Source organism: Lolium perenne, chromosome 7 (genome assembly GCF_019359855.2).
Source record: "Lolium perenne isolate Kyuss_39 chromosome 7, Kyuss_2.0, whole genome shotgun sequence".
Taxonomy (NCBI): Eukaryota; Viridiplantae; Streptophyta; class Magnoliopsida; order Poales; family Poaceae; genus Lolium; species Lolium perenne.
In genome coordinates, this window is record NC_067250.2 from 26,532,025 (window position 1) to 26,551,978 (window position 19,954).

General features: G+C 43.2%; 2 protein-coding genes across 4 annotated transcripts; one reads left to right on the forward strand and one right to left on the reverse strand.

The window, feature by feature from the left end:
• The first annotated feature begins 36 nt into the window (after positions 1 to 36).
• Positions 37 to 5,751, forward strand: LOC127318022 (uncharacterized). 3 transcript variants are annotated; one of them, XM_051348636.2, is made up of 5 exons: positions 38 to 324; positions 1,518 to 1,810; positions 2,048 to 2,164; positions 2,236 to 5,077; positions 5,147 to 5,751. In XM_051348636.2, the coding sequence occupies exons 2-5, from the start codon at positions 1,526 to 1,528 to the stop codon at positions 5,458 to 5,460; spliced, it is 3,558 nt and encodes a 1,185-aa protein (XP_051204596.1). In that variant the 5' UTR covers positions 38 to 324; positions 1,518 to 1,525; the 3' UTR covers positions 5,461 to 5,751. The 3 variants fall into 3 exon arrangements, with proteins under 3 accessions (XP_051204594.1, XP_051204595.1, XP_051204596.1); XM_051348634.2 differs by having other exon boundaries at positions 37 to 324; positions 2,236 to 5,751; XM_051348635.2 differs by having other exon boundaries at positions 37 to 324; positions 1,522 to 1,810; positions 2,236 to 5,751.
• Positions 5,752 to 6,670: 919 nt separating this feature from the next.
• Positions 6,671 to 9,767, reverse strand: LOC127318024 (vesicle-associated membrane protein 711). Its single transcript, XM_051348637.2, has 4 exons — positions 9,473 to 9,767; positions 8,414 to 8,604; positions 7,901 to 8,064; positions 6,671 to 6,961 (listed from the first exon to the last, which is right to left on the reverse strand). Exons 1-4 carry the CDS (start codon positions 9,690 to 9,692, stop codon positions 6,871 to 6,873), a joined length of 666 nt encoding a protein of 221 aa, XP_051204597.1. The 5' UTR covers positions 9,693 to 9,767; the 3' UTR covers positions 6,671 to 6,870.
• Positions 9,768 to 19,954: the final 10,187 nt, after the last annotated feature.

The following is a 19,954-nucleotide window of genomic DNA, read 5'->3' on the forward strand; positions in this document are numbered from 1 at the left end:
AAGGTACACATGATTTTTAGACGTCAGACGGTACCAAACAGAAGAGCGGAGAAGCGACAAAGCTTTCAAGGATGAGAAAGAGAGAAGTGAAGAGAGAGAAAGAGAGGAGAGGAGGGGAGCAAGGAAGGGAAGAAACAGAATCTGCCACCATCTGATCATCTCAACTACTACTCTTACAGGGAGCAAACAGTAAAGAGAGAGAAAAGAATCACCGAGAAGCCAAGAAACCCTCGAGGCCAAGCATTCATCCCCTCCTCGGCCGCACACCTCCCCCCATCCGCGGTGATCGAATCCGCGGCGCCACCCCTCCTGCATTGGCTTCTGGTACCTTTGCTTCTTGCTCAGTTTCTTCTCCTCCTCCTGAGTTTTTCTTCTTCCATTTCTTGCTTGCTCTGCAGTCCGTGAACCTACCTTACATACGCGCTTTCCTTTTCTTGCCTTGATTTTCTTGCTCCGCCCCATCATCTTGCCCGATTATTAGTCGCATCAATCGTTCTTGTACAAGGGGGAAATCCCTCTTGGGTCCTTCTTGGCAGGGTAGCAAGTTGGGGTTTTTGGTTTTCTTGAGCGCTAAAACCCTCCCAAGAATCCAAGAGGGGCGGATTTACCCGTGACCAATCCGACAAGAACATGGTGTTTCGGAAGGCATCTTGCCTGCGCCGCGTAGCAGTGAGCGGCCTGGCTCTTGTGAGGGTTCAGGACGCTTTGTTTCACATGACTATAAACCAAATATTTTTGGGATGTCTTCTCTAGCGGCGTCGATTGATGTCTTTGTTCATCAGATGTGTGCATCGTAGGGTAAAAAAAATCTGCGACAAAATCGTGCAGTTGGATCTGCTCTTGTTGGCATTAGACTTGGTGGAGTAACTAGTAAGGATGGGGATTTTCAGGCTGGTGTGTTTGATTGGAACCTTGGGAGAACTGAATGTCAGAGGAGAACCTCTCCCTCTCATGGTTCAGTTGAAATCAGTGCGTAGTTGCATAATCAGGCATTGTAGACCCATGTGGTGGAGAATTGGGAATGTATTGCATATGGAGCCCTGTTGCCGGCTAGTGAAAAACTGGAAAGTACCAACCTTACTCTTGTGGTGATTAGATGTCCATGTCTGTGTTTCTTCCTTCGATGTGATGCGATAGTTCATATACGTATCCTCTTTTGGCAATTACTGATTGTGTTCAGTACAACGGACGCTATGCTTCTGGTTCTAATAAGAGATCGCTATCATTGTTGTTAGTTTCTATGAACTTCTACCGGTAGGAACTAATATCTTGAGATGCAATTTTATTTCATCGATGAAATATAATAGCTGGGGACTCATCTGCTGAATTGCTAAAGTGAAAACTGAGCTTCTGAACATGATTGGCTTCCTACCATCGCATTGATGTTTTATCTTGGAGTTTAATACAATATATACCTGCACCTGCCTGAAAGCATCTTCTAAGTTCTTATGTTTGGATTTGAGTATATTGTTGAATCTCCTGACCCTTTTTCGTTGTGATTGTTTCATGGTATCAAGGAAGACGAATGAATTTTTGGATGGGGAAGGCACAGAGTAAGAATATTCCAGCCTTCGATGGTGCAATTTTTTTGTGCAACTACCGGACCAGGAAGGAGTGCTTTGACAGAAAGATTTTTGGCCTTTCTTCTAAATGTACTGAGTTTATACAAAAAGTTAAATCTGGAGCAACACTGTTCCTGTATGATGTTGATCAACGCAAGCTCCATGGGGTGTTTGAAGCAACTTCAGATGGAGCAATGAATATTATTCCTGATGCATATGCCTCATCAGGGTTTCATTATCCTTGTCAGGTACGAATATATTTTAGACATCCCGAGCATAGTCCTCTATTGTGCAGTGTTTCTATGAAATAATCCACTTGAAATATATATCCTCCCTTTATTTCATTTTTCACGCTGATTTGTAGCTTACCGATGGTAAAAAGAATTTACCAGCAAATTCTGTATTGCTTTGAAATTTGCCCTTCCAGACATATTACGAAAGTCAGACTAATATTTTTCCTGTTGTGTGTTCAATCTTAAATACAGATACGTTTCAAGAGGATTTGGTTTTGCAAGCCATTGATGGAAATGGAATTTGAAGATGCAGTGCAGGCTAACTACTTCTCAAGAAACAGATTTACTTACGGTTTATCACATCAACAGGTCCGTTTCACAGTCTTCTGCTGTTCTGTTAATATCTTAGCTACTGACACCAGCCTGTTCCTCTGATACAGGTTGTAAAGCTTCTTCACTTGTTTTCTTCAAGGAACAGATTACAGCCTCGTCAAAATCCAAGGTTACAGGATGAACCTCCAAGGGAGTCTGAAATTTCTTCTGTGATTAACCAAACTGATAACCAGTCCGGTTCAAACAGTTCACATGGTTCATTCAAAAGCCCTGGTCAAACATGTACCTCCTCCACTGTTGGGGATGATGCAGCATCACCGACTCACAAGTTAGCAAAGCCTATGTCAATAATGTACAAAGAGTTACAACCAGACATCTCTGATGTGGCTAAGTCCAACAGCTCGGGAACTTCCTTCCACACTGCAGCAAATACAGACATTGTCCCTGAACCTGGAACCCAAGAAGCAATGGATGACGAGTGTACTGATGATTATATACCACTACAGATGGAGGAAGATGACGGTGTTGATAATCTGTCTGATTTGCTTGGAGAAGAGAGTCAGTCCTCAGAATCTAAAGGCAGTAGTGACTCTGAAGAGCACACTACTTTCCACCAGTCCTGTCGCGGGAAGAAAGATGATTGCGATCAGCCTATGGCAAATTCAAAGCTCCGTGCTGACATTGAAGGGCGAAAAAGTGTGTTTGCTAGGTTAATTGGGAGACCTAAATCATTTAGCCAAAGAGATAAGTCCATGACCAAACCGTTTGCATCAATTAAGGCTAGGTCTCAGAGGAAAAAAAAGCGGAGGGCACAGCAAAACAAGGCCTCCCCACGTGATAATAGTGCAACGATCGATATTCCTTTGGCTGATAAGGTGACGAGAGTTCCAGCACTGAACTATTCATTTGTCAGGGGTGACAACAGAAGATCCAACAAGTTCTTTGGTGGAAAACCAAGCAACATTCAAACAGGCCAACATCCATATCTTCGTGAAGAGAACAAATGGGATGTCTGGGCTAAAGAACCTGACCGATCTGATGCATCCAGAAAGCTGTTTGTTCCTGAAGATAGAAGGAAATTGACCGAGTCCTGTGACAGAGCATTAAACAAATACCCAGTGTCTGCTGAAGTACATGAGAGCTGTGAAGTCACTGTTAAAGAAGAAATCAGGACCCCTTTCTCAGATTTTAAGCGGCGTGCTAAGTATCCAAATGTTGAAGGAGGAGATGCGGATTATGACACTGAGGATGTCGAGGAAGCAGCCAGGAAGAAGACGCGGCTAGCAAGTGCATCTTACCATCGGGAGGAGTATCAAAGTGAAACTGCATTGGTTCCGAAAGACACCAAACCTACAGACATACTGACAATATCTGATGGGGACTGTAAACTCAAGAGCATTGGTTTTTCATCTGCTGACACCTCTACTCAGATGGCTAGAGCTTATCTTGAAACCGAAGTGCTCCTGCCAGATGAACAGCAAAGGATCCAAAGCTACTGTGAAGATGTTACAAGTGATAAATTATTGATTCTCGAAGATTTTGGAAATGCGCCCAAGGTCAGTTTTGGTAACGGACAGCCTGTTTTGAATGTTGAAACTAGGAGTGAGGTGGCTTTTGGCCATCTGGAAACTGAAACATCCCTCCAAGAGAAACAAAACCAAAGTGCCAAGAGCTGCTATGGAGTGGTTAACGCAGATAAAATGTTGCTCCTGGGGAAGCCTGGAACCATGGATTTCTCGCCCAACCATGATGAAGATTGTCGAAGCAAGATGTGCTTGCCATCTGATGGGATTACCAGGCATGTTTCTTCTAGCCATCTGGTCCCTGAAATGCCTCTGCATCAGAAACAAACCCCTAGTATCCAGAGCTGTTCCCGGGTGGTTCACCGTTATGAAGTGTTGGTGCCAGAAAATTCTGAAGAAATGTTACCCAAGTTTGATCGAAATTGTGAAAGGAATAAAAGCTTGTCATCTGATGAAGCTTATAACTATGTAGAGGCTTCCCGTCTAGAGATTGATGTGGCCCTGCAAGAGCAACCCTACCAAAGAGCTCCAAGCAGTGGTGAAATTGTTAATGCTGCTGATCAAGCGTTATGTCAGGAAAGTTCTGTAACCTTGAATACATCCCCCATGTGTGATGGAGATCGTGGTAAAAACAGTTTATCTTCTGATGGAATTGTTGGGTATGTGGCCAGTGACTTTCTTTCACCTGAAAGCCATGGAGATAGTGCACACAAGAATATGTTACCGGATCAAACTTTGGAAATGGCGTCTAGTGATTCTCAGCAAGCCTGTAAGCTCCCACAGGAGAAATGTTTCTGTGGTATTATTGGCGATGGCTCGGAATATTGTGGCACCATGGACACAAGTAGAGGTGATGAGGATACTGTCCATAAGACATCCTTTTATCAGAAAGATGCTGAAGCTGTGTACTCACTGACAGGCTCTGAAAATCATGAAGATACCAAACCTATGGACATCCTGACAATATCTGAGGGGAGCTGTGAACCCAAGAGCATCGGTATGTCATTGAACGACACCTGTAATCAGATGGCTGGAACGTATCTTGAAACCAAAATGCTCCAGCAAGTTGAACAGCAAAGGACTCATGGCTGCTGTGAGGATGTTACAGGCGATAGATCATTGGTTCTCGAAGATTCTGGAAAGAACATGTCGCCCAAGCTCAGTTTTGGTAACATGCAGACTATTGCTGAAACTAGGACTGAGTTGGATGTTGGTCATGTGGAAACTGAAGCTTCCCTCCAAGAGAAACAAAACCAAAGAGCTAGAAGCTGCTATGGAGTGGTTAATACAGATGATATTCTGCACCTGGAGAACCCTGAAACCATGGATCTGTGGCCCAACCATGACGAGGATGGAATTTTGCAAATGGTGGCTACTGATACTTCGTCTGTCTCGGAATATTCTGGCACTATGGATACCACTACAGGTAAGGGTCATTGTGACCAAAAGACATCTTTTTATCAGAAAGTTGCTGAAGCTTCATACTTGCCGACAGGCTCTGAAGATCATGCAGGTACTACCAACGCTCTGGCACTCAGCAAAGCAGTGCCGCAGCCGGAGACACCGTACCAAGATCTCCCAAGCGAACACGAAGCAGCCTATGAAAACTCCGACTCCACGGATCCGTTTGCGGTCTGCGCTGAAGGTTACGGAAGCAGGAGTGGGATGCCAATTGACAGCATCCAAGGTCATCTGGTTGACGCCGATCTCCTAGGAACAACCTCGGAGTCCAGGACAGGCTTCTTCGATGGCTCCTCGAGCGAACTTGCCGAGATGATCATGCTCGCACATGACCCGGGCAAGAGCTGATGAACCGCACTGGTCGTGCTGCGGCTTGGGAAGAGGAGGTTACCCTTTACCAAGCAGAGCACAAGACTCACTCCAGTGGGCACAGTGAACCGCCTTCTTCTCGTCGTCGTCATCATCATCATCTACGGCATCGGAGCGTTGCTCCCTATTACTGAATTAATTAATTCCTGCAAAGTGGCAAAGTTTATCTAAACTACTCTTTCAGACATCCGTGGGTTTTCCCAAGTACCTCTGCCTGAAACAAAACCATGATTTAAGTGACATGCTGAAGTGAGATTTCTCTCTGTTTTACTGATACTACTACATTGCTTTTGTTGTCTGGACTGCTGTTTACCTGTTTACCTATGGGCGCCCTTGGGAGTCTTGGCGTCGGAGGTCATGATCCGTGATCTGATCTGGCTCCCGGCAATTGGCGGAGTCTCGTTGCATTCATGGCGCCGTGGGGATGCGCTGCCGCCGTGCTGGGGATCTGAATGGATGGGAATTGGCAACGTGGGAAGGCAGCGGAACCTTGCCTCCAGACGTGTGGTGGTAAGAAATGCATCATCAGTTCATATCGTCTGTTCCCACGGGCGCTCCGTACAGCACGATCCAGGATCTGCGGCAAGGGCCTGTGGTTTCTGAGTACCCAGCTTGAGGCTTTCCATATTCGATTCCACGCTGAGATGAGCCGATACCAAATTAGATACTTGCTGTGGCGTATGCCTTTTGGCCATAGTAGCCTTGCAGGTGATGACTCGCAGTTGCTAGTTCAGGCGATCAACAGAGGAGGATCGAAGCCTCAATGATATCTTGTTAAGGAGATCAAGGAATCCTTGTTTCTGAATTTTATTTGTTTCAAGTTTAGTTTTTTCCCAAGGGCATGTAATAAGGTAGCGGATGTTCTCGCCGCGTATGGTGCAAAGCTATGTGATGTTTCTCAAGCCGTATGGCCAGGAATCATGCTCCAGACTTTGGCCAAGTTGTTGTTGCAAGCGATATTGCTGTGCATGTTGAGTAATGAAAAAGCTTTTCCAGTTCAAAAAAATATATATATAGATACTTCCTTCTATATTAGCTAAATCTGCAACAACTAATATGGAACAGATGGAATAGATCGAAAGCAAAGGGCGTGAATGATGCTGCTCGAGACAGCGCATTCCAATTTTCAACTCTGTGAAAACATAAACTTCCTGAAACATGTACAGCCACACGAATGGTGGCTACAGAATCAACCCAAATCGGCCGCACTCCATTTTCAATATTCTTCACAATCCAAGTGTCACAATTACAGAATAAATAGCAGGTGTCCTTTCTCTACACACAAAAAATAATTTCTGCAACGCAACTGGTTGCAATGGTGCTGCAACAGTCGCTCTCCTGGGCAAGGGAGACAGGTCGTGCACACACAAGCACAACACCAGATGGTAATTACCGGATGCAGGTCGGCAACGTGAAGCCATTGCACATGAAGAAGAGGACGATGTATATAATTACCAAGAGAAGCAGAATCAAAGCAGCCCTGCAAAAATAAGAAAAAATAAATACAATGTGCATCAGACGTTTATGCTGACAAAAGGTCCGAAAAGCAGCAAAGTAAACAAAACATGTGATGGTCTAGGTAGCCACCCTTGGCATATACACTGTTTGGTAGTGTAAGGCTGTAAGCTAGATGCTTCACACATAAAGACAAATTAAGAGAAGGAACAGATTCTACTTCAAGTTCATATACCGCGCGGCTAAATATAAGATGAACAGTTCATTCAGAATATAAAGTCAAGAAGAATTATCTGCTTATTCACATACAACACTTTCGAATCCAGGAGAAGGTAATTTATTCTAAAATCTATGTTGCTCACTTTACTATTGACAGAACTACCAAGACAAGTACTGAAATATGTATGTATGCACATATACTACATGAGGTCAGGTCAGTCATTGTTTCACGCAGCAAACTTCAGTACTCCCTCCTCAAATTAGGATGCCTATAGTTTTCATTCAAAGTCAAACTTTTTAAAGTTTGAGCAACTATGTACAGAAAAATATCAACATCTAAAATTTTAAATGCACATAATATGAAAATATATTTCATGATGGTTTAAAAAATATTAATTTGGGATTATAAATGTTGACACTTTTTTCGATATAGTTGGTCAAATTTTAAGAAGTTTGACTTTATCCAAATATTATAGGCATCCTATTTTGGGATAGAGAGAGTATCAACAAAATTGCGTTAATTTCTGCACAATAAAGTCATTTTGGAAAGTACCTAATGTATTTCACACAAGCTTATGGCTTTTATTTCGTAAAGATTGTAAGGAGCGCAATTAAGCCAAGTTAATGGTGAATGTGATAAAACAAGTGCAAAGGAACATAATGTTAGTACTCTAGGAAGCAAGCATAAAAAAGATGTGAAGATGCAAACATGTTGTAACAGGTTTTAGTAAGACAATTTACATACGTGAGTTTGACATTTCTCCACCAAACAGTGCTTCTGTAGCGACGAGCTTGTCGCTTAAACCGAACTGTATTTCCTTGCATAGTTGTAGTCTTGTCCACCAATAGGTCCAAACGATCACCCCTTTCAAGGACTTTATCAATATTATCAATCATGACATTCCTAACCTGCAAGAGAATAATGAAGAGTAAAATATCATTTCAGACTTCCAGATTTGCTTGGTCATAAGCATCTGCCATGGAAGTAATGCAAAATCAGAGGGAATATTTGATGGTACCAACTAAAAAATTTAAAACAACAGTATGTGTAAATAACAAGGTAGCAAACATGCCAGTTCAACTACTCCACGTGAATGTACCACTTCTTGTTTACTACTACAGTACATTGGAAACCACAGCATGAGGCATGAGCTCAATTAAATTTAAGAATGCACGTTTTTCAATATTGTACTACCTCCAGAATATTGGCTGAAATCTAGTTGAGGATGATGTTGAGACAAGGACTGAAAGGCTATACCTGACTGATTTCAGTTCTCATTCGATTTATCCTGTCGGAACTAGGGTCATTTGAATAGTAATCCATCTGCTGGCCGAGGACCCTCGAGAACTCATCGTTCATCGCATAAGCAAGAGCGGTCAGCGCAGCGCGGCCATACGTCTTGACAAACCTTCCATGGATGTCCTCAAGGAACGCAAACGGGATACGTCCTGCAACAGAAGGGAGCTTGTAAGGACATGGGTAGGTGATTCACATGGCAAGAGAGAAAAATAGTAAGCCGCAGAGATAAAACCTATCGACCTTTAGAAAAGAGTTTACGCAAGTATCAGATACACACCAAAAAAAAAAAAACACAATTTCCTCTTGTGGATTTCACAGTTTGCTTTCAGCAGGTGCTAGACTACGAACGAGGCGGCCAAGGCTGGTAGACACTAGAAATTTGTTTATTGGAGAGTTGCGTGTGGATATGATATGAAACCATCATCACCCCCATGTTACTCCATATATATAACGAATAAACTAAAATTTGCGGTTGAGTATTCCAGACAGGAATGATTAGGCTCGATACTGTCCAGTTTGAGGTGACGGATATATTTCAAAAAGGTCAAACATGCTGAGGATTACCGAAGCCGTAAATATCGCTGAACGCGTTTGATCTCCAGGTCAAAGAGCTGCAAAATTCAGAGGGGGGGGGGGGGGGAGTCCAGAAGCTCGACTCTCCTCCAACTCCAATCTACGACAACTCTAGCGAGCACGCCCCTCTTCAGGACTGCGAGCAGCAACACAGCAGAGAGGGGGCAGACATCGGAGACGCGCATGGTGACAAACGGCACAGGAAGGACAAACTCCTGGGGTCTCCGGATCTCCAATAATCTCCTCCTCCCGCCTACGGAGCCCCCAGCCGCGGCCAAGTTCAAAATTCCCAACCCTCTGACCGCATCAATTTTACTAGTACTGTAAAAGGAAGATATAAACATGGTCGCGGCAGGAAGCAGAGTAGTGCGACGAACCAGAGCGGCGAGGCGGGGAGCGTGAAAGAGAAAGGAGGCGGGCGGGCGGTGGGGTGGGGTGGCTTACTTCCTGCAGCGTCGTCTGCCATGCATAGCGCGGTGATGCCGTCGGTGCGCTTGGCGTGGAATACGTATCGGTCCTGCGTGTAGGAGACGTGGCTGTCGGCGCCGCCGTCGGGGAGGCGGTCGAGCACCTGGCGCGCGACGGAGCTGGCGTTGGTGGAGGCGGCGCCGTGCTCCGCCAGCACCGTGGAGCCCCGCGCCACCACCGCGTAGAGGATCGACATCGCCCCCTGCTGCCGTGTGGAGTCGGCTCGTCCTCGGGGGCAGGGCAGGGCAGGGGAGGGGAGGGGAGGGGGGAAAGCAGAGCAGAGGGGGATGTAGGAGTAGGATGATTTGGACGGACAGCTCGGGTTGGGTGGAGCCGTTGTTTAATTCCAGGTGGGGCCCACGTAGGCGGGTATGAGCTGTTGTGGTTGCCCCTGCTGGCTTTGGGTTGGTTCCTTTCATTCTCCTGGGCTCGTGCCGACTGCGGACTGGGTGGATGATGGTTCCGTCTCCGTTGCAACGGGGAGCTTCGACGTGGTCCGGGCAGCAAACACCATCAGCTTGGGTGTCAACAAGTGGACAGCTCCTAGTATACTCCTGCTGTCCCTTGCTCCTCCGCTTTGTCTCCACCAATGCATCCGACGTACTGTACTACCTACTTGTGTATACTTGTGGCTAGACAGGCTAAGTGTTATAAAAAAAATTGAACAGGAAAATTATATTATCATCATTAGAACTTACAGTACATCGTATCTCGGTGACAAAGCGTCGAGCGGAGATCAAACTTACCTACATGCACAGTATGAAAGAAATATGATCTAAATGCTTCCAGCTGATACCAAAGATTCATATGTTGCCAAATAATGATCGCTCATCCGTCGATAGAGGTGTTGTCATGCATCTTTAGTGACATGGCCTGAACAGCACAAGGACGGCATCTTCAGCAAGCCAATCGTCTGGCAAGTAGAACATTGTGCCTTCTGAAAATCATGAAGAAACAATATTGCACATCTGTAGCACTGCCACTTTAAATATTCTTGCTTGCATATAATGGCAAGTCCAAAATCTTTGATGCCCATGAATCTCATTTGTTGTGTGTGCGCACAACTGATGTTTGAAGATTGTAGCTGATATATTGTCTTTGGTCTTCAACCTCACGCTCATGCTATTATTCCACCTCGGATAATCCAATCCTTCAGCATCAAGAAAACATCAAAAACCATAGGCTGGAAGCTTAGATCCTGCATATTTGAGATGGCTTCAAGGTTCTCATCAAAGCAAATTACCATAGCCAGTCGGAATCATCCAACTTCACATCCAACGTATGAAGAGTATAGGGATATGCCTTGCTTGGCTCACCTTGATGTCAACAGCAAGTCCACACGTACCAACCGCAACTGCAAGTTCATCGACAACCTTAAGGAAGATCAAGAGGCGGGATATAAGCTCTCTATTAAAAAAAAAAAACGAGACAAAGGAGGCAAACGGAAGGAATCGATCCAAGGAATCAAGTGACATGGCGGAAGATGATCCCGAGCCGGATCCAAAACCCGATACCAGAGCCAACCCCAAAAATACTTTTGAGAAGAAAAGCTCTAGTGTGTTCCACACTTTCCTTGGAACGCCGACATCAAAGGAAAAGAGAACAACTCTGCAAGTTCTTACTTCTATTGTCCCAAAAGTTCCCCAATAGGTGAAAAGTCAATCACATGGGACCGATCTGACCATCCTTAGTTGATACCGCCTGGATGTTATGTCATTTTGTGTTGCTTTGAGTATATCATAGTAATATATATGCAATTCCATGTGGGGCCCACGTCGGCGGGTATGAGCTGTTGTGGTTGGCCCTGCTGGCCTTGGGTTGGTTCGTTGTTTCATTCCTGGGCTCATGCCGACTGCCGACTGGATGGGGGCATTGGAGGAATATTGGATGATCGTCCCATCTCCGTTGCAACGGGGAGCTTCGAGCCTTGCGGTGTCCACAAGTGGACAGCTGCTAGTAGACTCCTGCTGTCTCTTGCTCCTCCGCTCCGTTGAATTTGTCTCCAACAATGCGTCCAACGTACTGTACTACCTACTTGTGTATATTTGTGGCTAGACACACAGGCTAAGTGTTATAAAAAAATGAACATGAAAAACTATATAATCACTACAACATACAGTACTCCCTCCGCTCCATCAAAAATGTCTCAACTCAAACTAGTGAGACTGTTGTTTTGCTCAATGGGGTTCTAGGTCGCTGGATTCAGTGTCGTCGGGGACTAAGGCAAGGAGACCCCCTCCCCCTTCCTTTTCAACATTGTGGCAGATGTGCTGCAACACATGCTCCTTCAAGCCTCCCGCGAAGGGCTGCTCCTCCACCCTCTCGTCGACGACCTTCTCTACCCTGTCCCGCAGTATGCAGACGGCACCCTCTCATTATCCGTGACATCCCTGGACATGTCTCCAACCTTAAAACTGTGTTGGGATGCCTTCTCATCCGCCACTGGGCTCAATATCAACTTCCATATATAAAAGCGCCTTCGTCCCTATTAAGACTGGCGAAAACTCTGCCATATCCATGGCCACCTCCTTTAGATGCGCTGCCTCCTCCTTCCCCCAAACATATCTAGGTCCGCCGCTGTCAACCCATAAACTTTGTATTGCTGACCTCATCCTTATCATGACCAAGAGTGATATGTGGCTATCGGGGTGGAAGGGCCGCTGCCTACCCATTGGTGGCAGACTTTCTCCTTGTCAACTCGGTTCTGACCTCTATGCTCACACACGCTATGAGCGCCGGCCTCCTCCCTGCTGGCGTGGTTGAGGCCAATGATAAAATAAGGTGCGCCTTCCTTTGGGTCAGGGATGAAACTTCTAATGGTGGCCAATGCAAAGTGGCTTTGGACTGATGTATGTGTCCCCAAGAAGCTTGGGGTTGAAAGTGCATAGAGCCCCCATATGTGGTTTTGGTAATTAATGACAATCCCTATGGACTAATGTTTGCATTAAGTTATATGTGTAGGTGTTGTCCATAGGCAATGCTTGAACCATAAGTTGGCGTCAAGGTTGCAATATGAAGAAATGGGGCTAGTTCAAGATGAGTCAACTCGAAGAGCTCACATGCTTGAAGCTTGTCATTCATATGTGTTCATGGATATGTGAAAATGCACCGAAGAAGAAGCTCTCCCATAGTGGATTATGGGGGAGCAATCCGCAAGACTTCATCAAGCAAGCACAATCAAGAAAGGAGTTCCATCTCGTGGCCAAGATCGTCATCATCGAGCTCAAGTGGAATGCGCAAGGTTAAGGTTTGCTCTCGATAGGGTTTCTTTCTTACCGGTCTCATAGTTTAGTTGGGAGACCGGTTTATAGGATAATGGTCGTACTATCAAGGGGCTCTCGAGTGAGTAACTCGGTCGTATCGCTCGGAGTGCGGTCAAACCTTTGCATCCTTGCATTATCTTTCTTGGTTGTATTTGGATCTTATCCATGTGGTGTTTTAGAGCTTGTGGTTATTTCCATGACAAGCTCTAGTTCATCGAAATGGATTTCGGGTTTATCACTTGTTGCGTTTTCGATATCGGCGATTTTCCCGGTTTCTCGTATTGAGAGGTTTCACTCTAAAAATAATAGAAAATAATCCCCAAATAGTTTCCATATTTTCACTCTTTGTTGGGGTAGCTCTTGTTATCCTCTTTCCAACAAAATTGGTTTCATATCGATCGGAGTTTCCAAACTCTAGTTATTGATTTTCTAAGTTTGCCCAAAGAGAGAAGTTTGGGCTGGCCGGTAGTACCGCCCGAGCACGACCGGTAGTACCGCCCGTGCACGGCCGGTAGTACCGCCCGTGCACGGCCGGTAGTACCGCCCAAGGTACCGCCCGCGGTACCGGAAAAGAGGCCGAGCCTCACAGATGGTCTCTAGGGAGTTTGGGGCGCTCGGCGGTACCCCGGCCGGTACCTCGGCCGGAGGCTCCGGCCTCCCCCTCCCGGCCCGCAGCCTCCCTCACGCGCGCAACACACACGGGCGGTAGTACCGCCCCTAGCTGGCCGGTACTACCGGCCCCAAGTCGAGGCACCCAACGGGCAGAAAAATGTGCCCCTTATTTAAGCCTTCTTTCCTCTCTCTCTCTCTTGGTACTTCTTCTTCAACCTTTGGCTCTCCACCATTGTTGCATCTTGAGAGCTCCTCCTCTCCCCCAATCCCTCCATGATTCTTGCTCAAATTTGAGGAAAAGAGAGAGGTGTTCTAGATCTATATTTGCACCAATCAAATTCCCCTCTTTGTGAGGGAACCTCTAGATCTAGATCTTGGAGAGAAATTTTGTGTTCCTCTTCTTATATTGTTCTTCCTCTCTTATTCCCCCAATAGCTTTAGTAGCTTTGTTGGAATTTGAGAGTGGAGGATTTGGGCATCTTTGTGGTGTTCTTGCCATTGCATTTGGTGCATCGGTTTGACTTCTCCGCGGTGATACGTGGAGGTGAAAGTTCGTGAGATTTTCACTTCGGGAGCTTGTTCCCGGAGCTTGTTCCTCTTGGGTCTTTGGACCCTAGACGGCTTAGTGGTCTTTGTGGTCTTTGTGGTGTTCTTGGGGACTCCAATTAAGTTGTGGAGATTCTTCAAGGGCAAGGCCTTTGTGGCGATTTATTGGGAGCCTCCAATTAAGTTGTGGAGATAGCCCCAAGCTTTGTGCGGGTTCGGTGACCACCCTAAGGTTCCATAGTGGATCGAGGACATCCCTTTTGGTGGGAATTCTCGAGGAGAATACGGTGGCCTTCGCGCATTTGGAGTGACTTGTCCTCTCCACACCGCTCCAACGGAGAGTAGCACTCGCAAGAGTGTGAACTTCGGGATACATCGTTGTCTCCGCGTCACTTTGGTTATTCCTATACCCGAGCTCTTTACTTATGCACTTTACTTTGTGATAGCCTTCGTGCTTGAAGTTATATATCTTTCTATCACATAGTTGCTTGAATTGCTTAGCATAAGTCGTTGGTGCACATAGGTGAACCCTAGTTATATAGGTTTTGTGCTTGACAAATTAAACGCTAGTTTTATTCCGCATTTGTTAAGCCATATTCGCAAAAGTTTTAAACCGCCTATTCACCCCCCCCCCCCCCTCTAGGCGGCATCTGTGTCCTTTCAATTGGTATCAGAGCCCGGTCTCTCATTCTAGGCTTCATCGCCATGAGAGTAAGGATGTCGGCTAGAGATTTAGTGCAAGATCACACTTGTATATTCGATGGCACAAATTATGATGTTTGAAAATTTCGCATGCTTAGTCATTTTCGGGCCATTGACCCTCATATGGAGTATATTGTAGATATAGGTTTTTCTCCTCCGATGGATTCCCAAAATCTATCTTTAGAGGATGAGAAAAATTTATATCTCAATGCTCAAGCTTCTAACGTGCTTGTTCATGCTCTGAGCAATGTAGATATTCTTGCAATCTTGCCTTTCCGGAGCGCTCATGATTTATGGACAAATCTTTAATAAAAATATGATGTGTCCAACATTATTGAGGATGATTGTATTCCCTCTACTTCCGGTCGTAATGAACTTTCATCCACTTCACCATTGTGTTGCAAGACACAAGGAAATGCCAAGGTGAGTGGTGATGACCATTGCAATGTTGATGGTGAGCCTATTCTTGATGATCCTTCATCTCCATCTCATTGCAATGCCTCATCTTTGTATTTAGACACATATAGCACTATAAATGATTCACATGCTTGTGTTGATAGTCCTTGCATACCATGTGTTAAATGCTCATCTAAATATCATGGTGATATGCTTGCTAATTCTTGTCTCCGTAATAAAAATGCTTCTATTTCCTCTAGTTGTTATGTGTCTAACAATGTAGAGGAAACCGAAGAATCCATTGACAATGAAAAGATCTTGAATGGAGCTTCAAGTATCTCTTCTTCTCCATCATCTCAAGTTTCTCACATATGCCTTATGGCTAAGGCTTCTACGGGAACTCATAACTCGGAAGCTAATCTTTCTCATCATGATGAAGATGAAGTTCATGAATAAGAAGAGGAATTGATTGCCTCTTTACATGACAAGGGTGAGGTTTTTCATCGTGCTCTTCGCAAAAATAAAATTGCTTGCTCTAAATTTGTTGAAATCTTAGTTTGTGCTATTGAGAGCCAAAAACTTATTGAGATGCATGAGAACACCATATTAAAAATGGGTGCTCTTGAACGTGAGTATGCCGATGAAATAGGTTCTCTTAAGGGTGAACTTGAAGAAGAACAAACCACCAAAGAATCTCTTGAGGAGACCTTTTCTCTAGAATTGTATAGAATAAAGGAAAACCATGATAGAGATCTTGAAGTGGCAAATGATCTAAAATTAAAAAATGATAAGCTTGTGTTTGTTAATGCTAAACTCCTTGAGGATTTTGAGCAACTCAAAAATGGCTCTAGGGTCATTGAGAGTGCGCTCACCGAACTCACCGAGTCACATGAGCAACTTAAAGCTTCATATCTAAAAGAGCACGCCAACTTGCCTTCTCCTATTGATATTAATGATGATGCTTGTGCTACTAACTTTACATCTTGTGAAGCATCCATTTTGACGGAGAATGTTGAGCTAAGGGCCCAACTTGAATTGCTAACTAGCAAGTATGGGATTTTGGAAGAAAGTCATGGAAAGCTCTCTAGCTCCCATGATGAACTTCTAGTGTCCCATGTGAAGCTAAAGTTATCTCATGAGGCTATCATGTCAAAGGTAACATCATGTGAGCCTCATGTGGATACTAGCACTAATTATCAAAATGCTATATTGCCATGTGCTAGTCCTATTAATTCATCTACTCATAGTATTGCAAAATCTTGTGATGAATCATCCTCCTTGCCGTGTTGCTCTAAAAATGAAGTGTCTACTTCCTCTAGTATTTGTGTTGTTACTAACCATGTAGAGGAAATCAAAGAGCTCAAGGCTCAAGTCACTTCCTTGAAGAAAGACTTGAAAAAGGGTCATGAAGGGAAAATCAAACTTGACAAGATGTTGAGTGTACAACAATCCCCCAATGACAAAAGCGGACTTGGATTTATCTCCAATAGCAAGAAGAAGTCCAAAAGCTCCAAGAGCAAAAAGGGCCAAGTTCAAGTCAAAGATCCGGCCAAGATTACTTGCTTCAAGTGCAAAATTGAAGGGCATCATGTTAGATCTTGCCCATTGAAGAAGAAGCATCTTAGTGAGAAGCAAGAAGGGAAGCGGCCTCAAGTTCAACGCAATGTCCAACCTCGGGTTGAAGAAAAGCCCCTTCCCAAGAAGATTCAAGCTAATGCTCCCATTGTGGAGAAATCAAGTGAGAAGAAGGAGAAGAGAAGAACTTGCTACATATGCCGTGAGAAGGGCCACATCTCCTCCTTTTGCACTATTGGTACATCGTCCAACCCTATCATCATTGATGATGTTTATTCTCTTCGTAAGGATGATGTTGGCAATGTGTTTGTCAAATATGTTGGTTCTCAAAGTGGTGTTAAGAAAAGAACCATTTGGGTTGCCAAACCTATTGTGACTAACCTCTTAGGACCCAACTTGGTTGGGGACCAACCAGCTAAAACTTGATCAATAGGTGGTGTTGGAGGGCATTGGAGACTTGGCTACTTCGTGAAGAATTAAGGGACCTTCATAATTTATATTCTCTCAAGCCAAGTCATTTGGATTATCTCATTTCTATCATATATCCAATGTTCCTCCGTGCGGTAACATGTACACAACTTATTTACATTGAAAGTTACTCGCCCCTTTTTGCATGTGTTGGTGTTTTACCTTGCATATGCTTGTATATGTTGTGCTTCCTACTTGACTTATCTTGATAAATCAAGTATATGTATGATTAGGTTGCGCACCATGTATTTGTGTTTGTGTTGGAGCCTATTTGCATATTGTTGTATCTTATATGGCTCTTGGGAGTGATTAATGGACTATCCCATTTTGGGGGAGTGATATTCCCTTGGGAATGTCACAACCCAAAAAATTTGTGTACATGAGGAATATCACTTAGAATTGATATTGCAAGTTTATCTTGTCTCTATGTGGTATGTCATCCTCATGAGAAATTCAAATTCTATAATGTCCATTAATTATCTCTTGTTGGTTCCTTGTTGCCTCTTGCGAAAATAAATTCTATATCACATTATGGGGGAGTATTATGCTTTGTGCATACTACAAGCCATGAAAATGTGTATATTTGAGGTTGTGTCACATAGTATTGATATTGTAAATTATCTCGTTCCTATGTGGCATGGTTTTCTCAAACAAGTCCAAATTGCTTAAATGGATTCTTTGTTAATATCCTTATGGATCTTGTTTGTGAGAGCTTTCCTTAACATGGTTTTCCACAGTGTGTGTCTCATATCCTTTTTGGGAAATCATGTGCTTCAAGTTATGCTATTCATTGCTTTGCACGATGGTGTAATTAATTGAAGCTATCAAGAAACTCTATTTGCATAATGGTTAACTCGTATCTTTTACCATATGCTTTCTTTGGTGTGAAGATGATCTTGGATATACTTGGAAACTACCACCGGGAAATATTTTCCAAATACCTCTTGTCCTAGGACAATTGGTAATCTATGATGAGGTAGATATTTATTGATCATCTTTACCTTGGCTCTTCTGTTTAATTTCTTTATTTCTTGCCATGAAATGGTTTTTGAATTTGACTCCCATGTGTCTTCCTTGCTTTTTATGGATATAATTTGTTACTTGAACTTTCTTAGCATTTATTAAATATGGGTAGAGTAATGATCCCACTTTTGTGCATTGTGTATTCAAATGCAAAATCCTAAACAATGCACTAATCTTGGGGGAGCTCTCGTATTTGTGTTTGAATGCCAATTTTATGATCCTATCATTTCATTGCTTGATCTATATCAAGTACTTGATTTTGGAAGATAAACCTTTCTTTTCGGCACTTGTGCCATCATGAAAAGTGTGAGGGTTTGGGTTATTTGTTGGAACCTTGCTCTCTTGGGAGTTGGTTATCTCATTGCTTGTTTTGGGTTTAATTAGCTTCTTGTAATGAGATAAGTCTTTGAAATCAATCTTGTGTTGATTTGATTCTTCAATATAATTTGGACAACTATTGTTCTTGATTTAATTGGTGTTTCGTCCAAATTATATTTCCGGTTGGTTCTTGAGAGTCTCATGCATGCATATTTACTAAATGTATATTCTATGGCATGCGTTGCTTTCTTGTTCCAATATATATAGGGTAAAATCCAACAAATCCTAAATGGGTTAAGATGTGCATGAAATTCAATTTCATATCAATATGCACATATTTATGTGAAGTTTGTCTTATATGTTGTAGTGTCTAACTACTTTGGACCCACTTAGTTTGGGAACCATTTTGTACTTAAATTTGTTTTAGGTACATGAAGATGCATTGGATGCTTGCCAAATTCATAAGGAAGAAGTGGTTACTAAATGATTATTTGAGGCAAGCTAGGATGATCAACGAACTCATATCTACTACATTCACACCAATGCTATCTTGGTAACAAGTATCTTTTCATGCATACTTTTCTTGTATCCAACCTCGTGGTTGCATCTTGGCATGAATCTATCTATTTGCAAATGCCTTAATGAAACCTCCTTATTGCAAAATTGAGTTATTTCTTTTGGTATCTTCGAATTGTGATACTTGTTGCCTTACTCAAAGCATCCCAACTATCTTCTTTCCCTTGTTGATATTTGCGATGTCTTTGATGTGTTTGTGGTCGAAGTTCATAATGTACAATAAGATAAAATTGAGCCTTTGGGCACGCTTTTAAGCAAAGATCTTATTGGTATATTGCATGACTTTGCTTTGGATATCATGTTTTAATTATTGTGTATCTATTTTATGTGTACATGTTTCTTAGTGGATAAATATCTTTGTGATATTGTCTACTTAGAGGAACTTATATACATGAGAGATGATACATCTCCATTTGATATCTTTTCTAATTGATATGTGTTGATTGGTCATGCTAAGCAAAATCATTCTTTGAAGACTATGATGATGTCATTTGCGCATCCTTGTATTAGTCTTATAATATGCTTGGCCATGACTCTCACATATTCTCTTGGTTGAGCATCTAATTATGGTATCTCTTACATATTGCTCAACCATTTATTTGCTCCAAGTGTTAAGCTTAATTTCTTAGCTATGGTCTCTTGCAAATGTTGTGTTTTAAATGGTAACGAAGTAGTGAGGATTCCATGTTATGCATATTGTATTCAAATGCAACAATCTAATTTATGCATGTACCTTGGGGAGCTTCCTCATTTTATTTAAAGCACTATTTTGTGGTGATCATAAGATTTTATTTCACTTGGTATCTTTTGCTTTGAATGATATTATGGGAGTGATGATACCATGTTTGTGCACCTATATTCCAATATAAATTGTCTATCTTCGTGCATAAACCTTGGGGAGCTTCCTTATATGATTTAGAGTACTCTTCTTGATCTTATCATAATATTTATCTTTTATTTGGTTTCATGTTTGGGTTCA

What these genes read in the sequence shown, in the direction of transcription:
- LOC127318022 (XM_051348634.2), top strand. Translation starts at nt 1,526, where the DNA reads ATGAATTTTTGGATGGGGAAGGCACAGAGTAAGAATATTCCAGCCTTC. An exon ending in GGTTTCATTATCCTTGTCAG is followed by an intron (nt 1,811 to 2,047) that starts GTACGAATATAT and finishes TCTTAAATACAG; the next exon opens with ATACGTTTCAAGAGGATTTG. An exon ending in ACGGTTTATCACATCAACAG is followed by an intron (nt 2,165 to 2,235) that starts GTCCGTTTCACA and finishes CCTCTGATACAG; the next exon opens with GTTGTAAAGCTTCTTCACTT.
- LOC127318024 (XM_051348637.2), bottom strand. Translation starts at nt 9,692, where the DNA reads ATGTCGATCCTCTACGCGGTGGTGGCGCGGGGCTCCACGGTGCTGGCG. An exon ending in GGCAGACGACGCTGCAGGAA is followed by an intron (nt 8,605 to 9,472) that starts GTAAGCCACCCC and finishes CTTCTGTTGCAG; the next exon opens with GACGTATCCCGTTTGCGTTC. An exon ending in TGGAGAAATGTCAAACTCAC is followed by an intron (nt 6,962 to 7,900) that starts GTATGTAAATTG and finishes TTATTTTTGCAG; the next exon opens with GGCTGCTTTGATTCTGCTTC.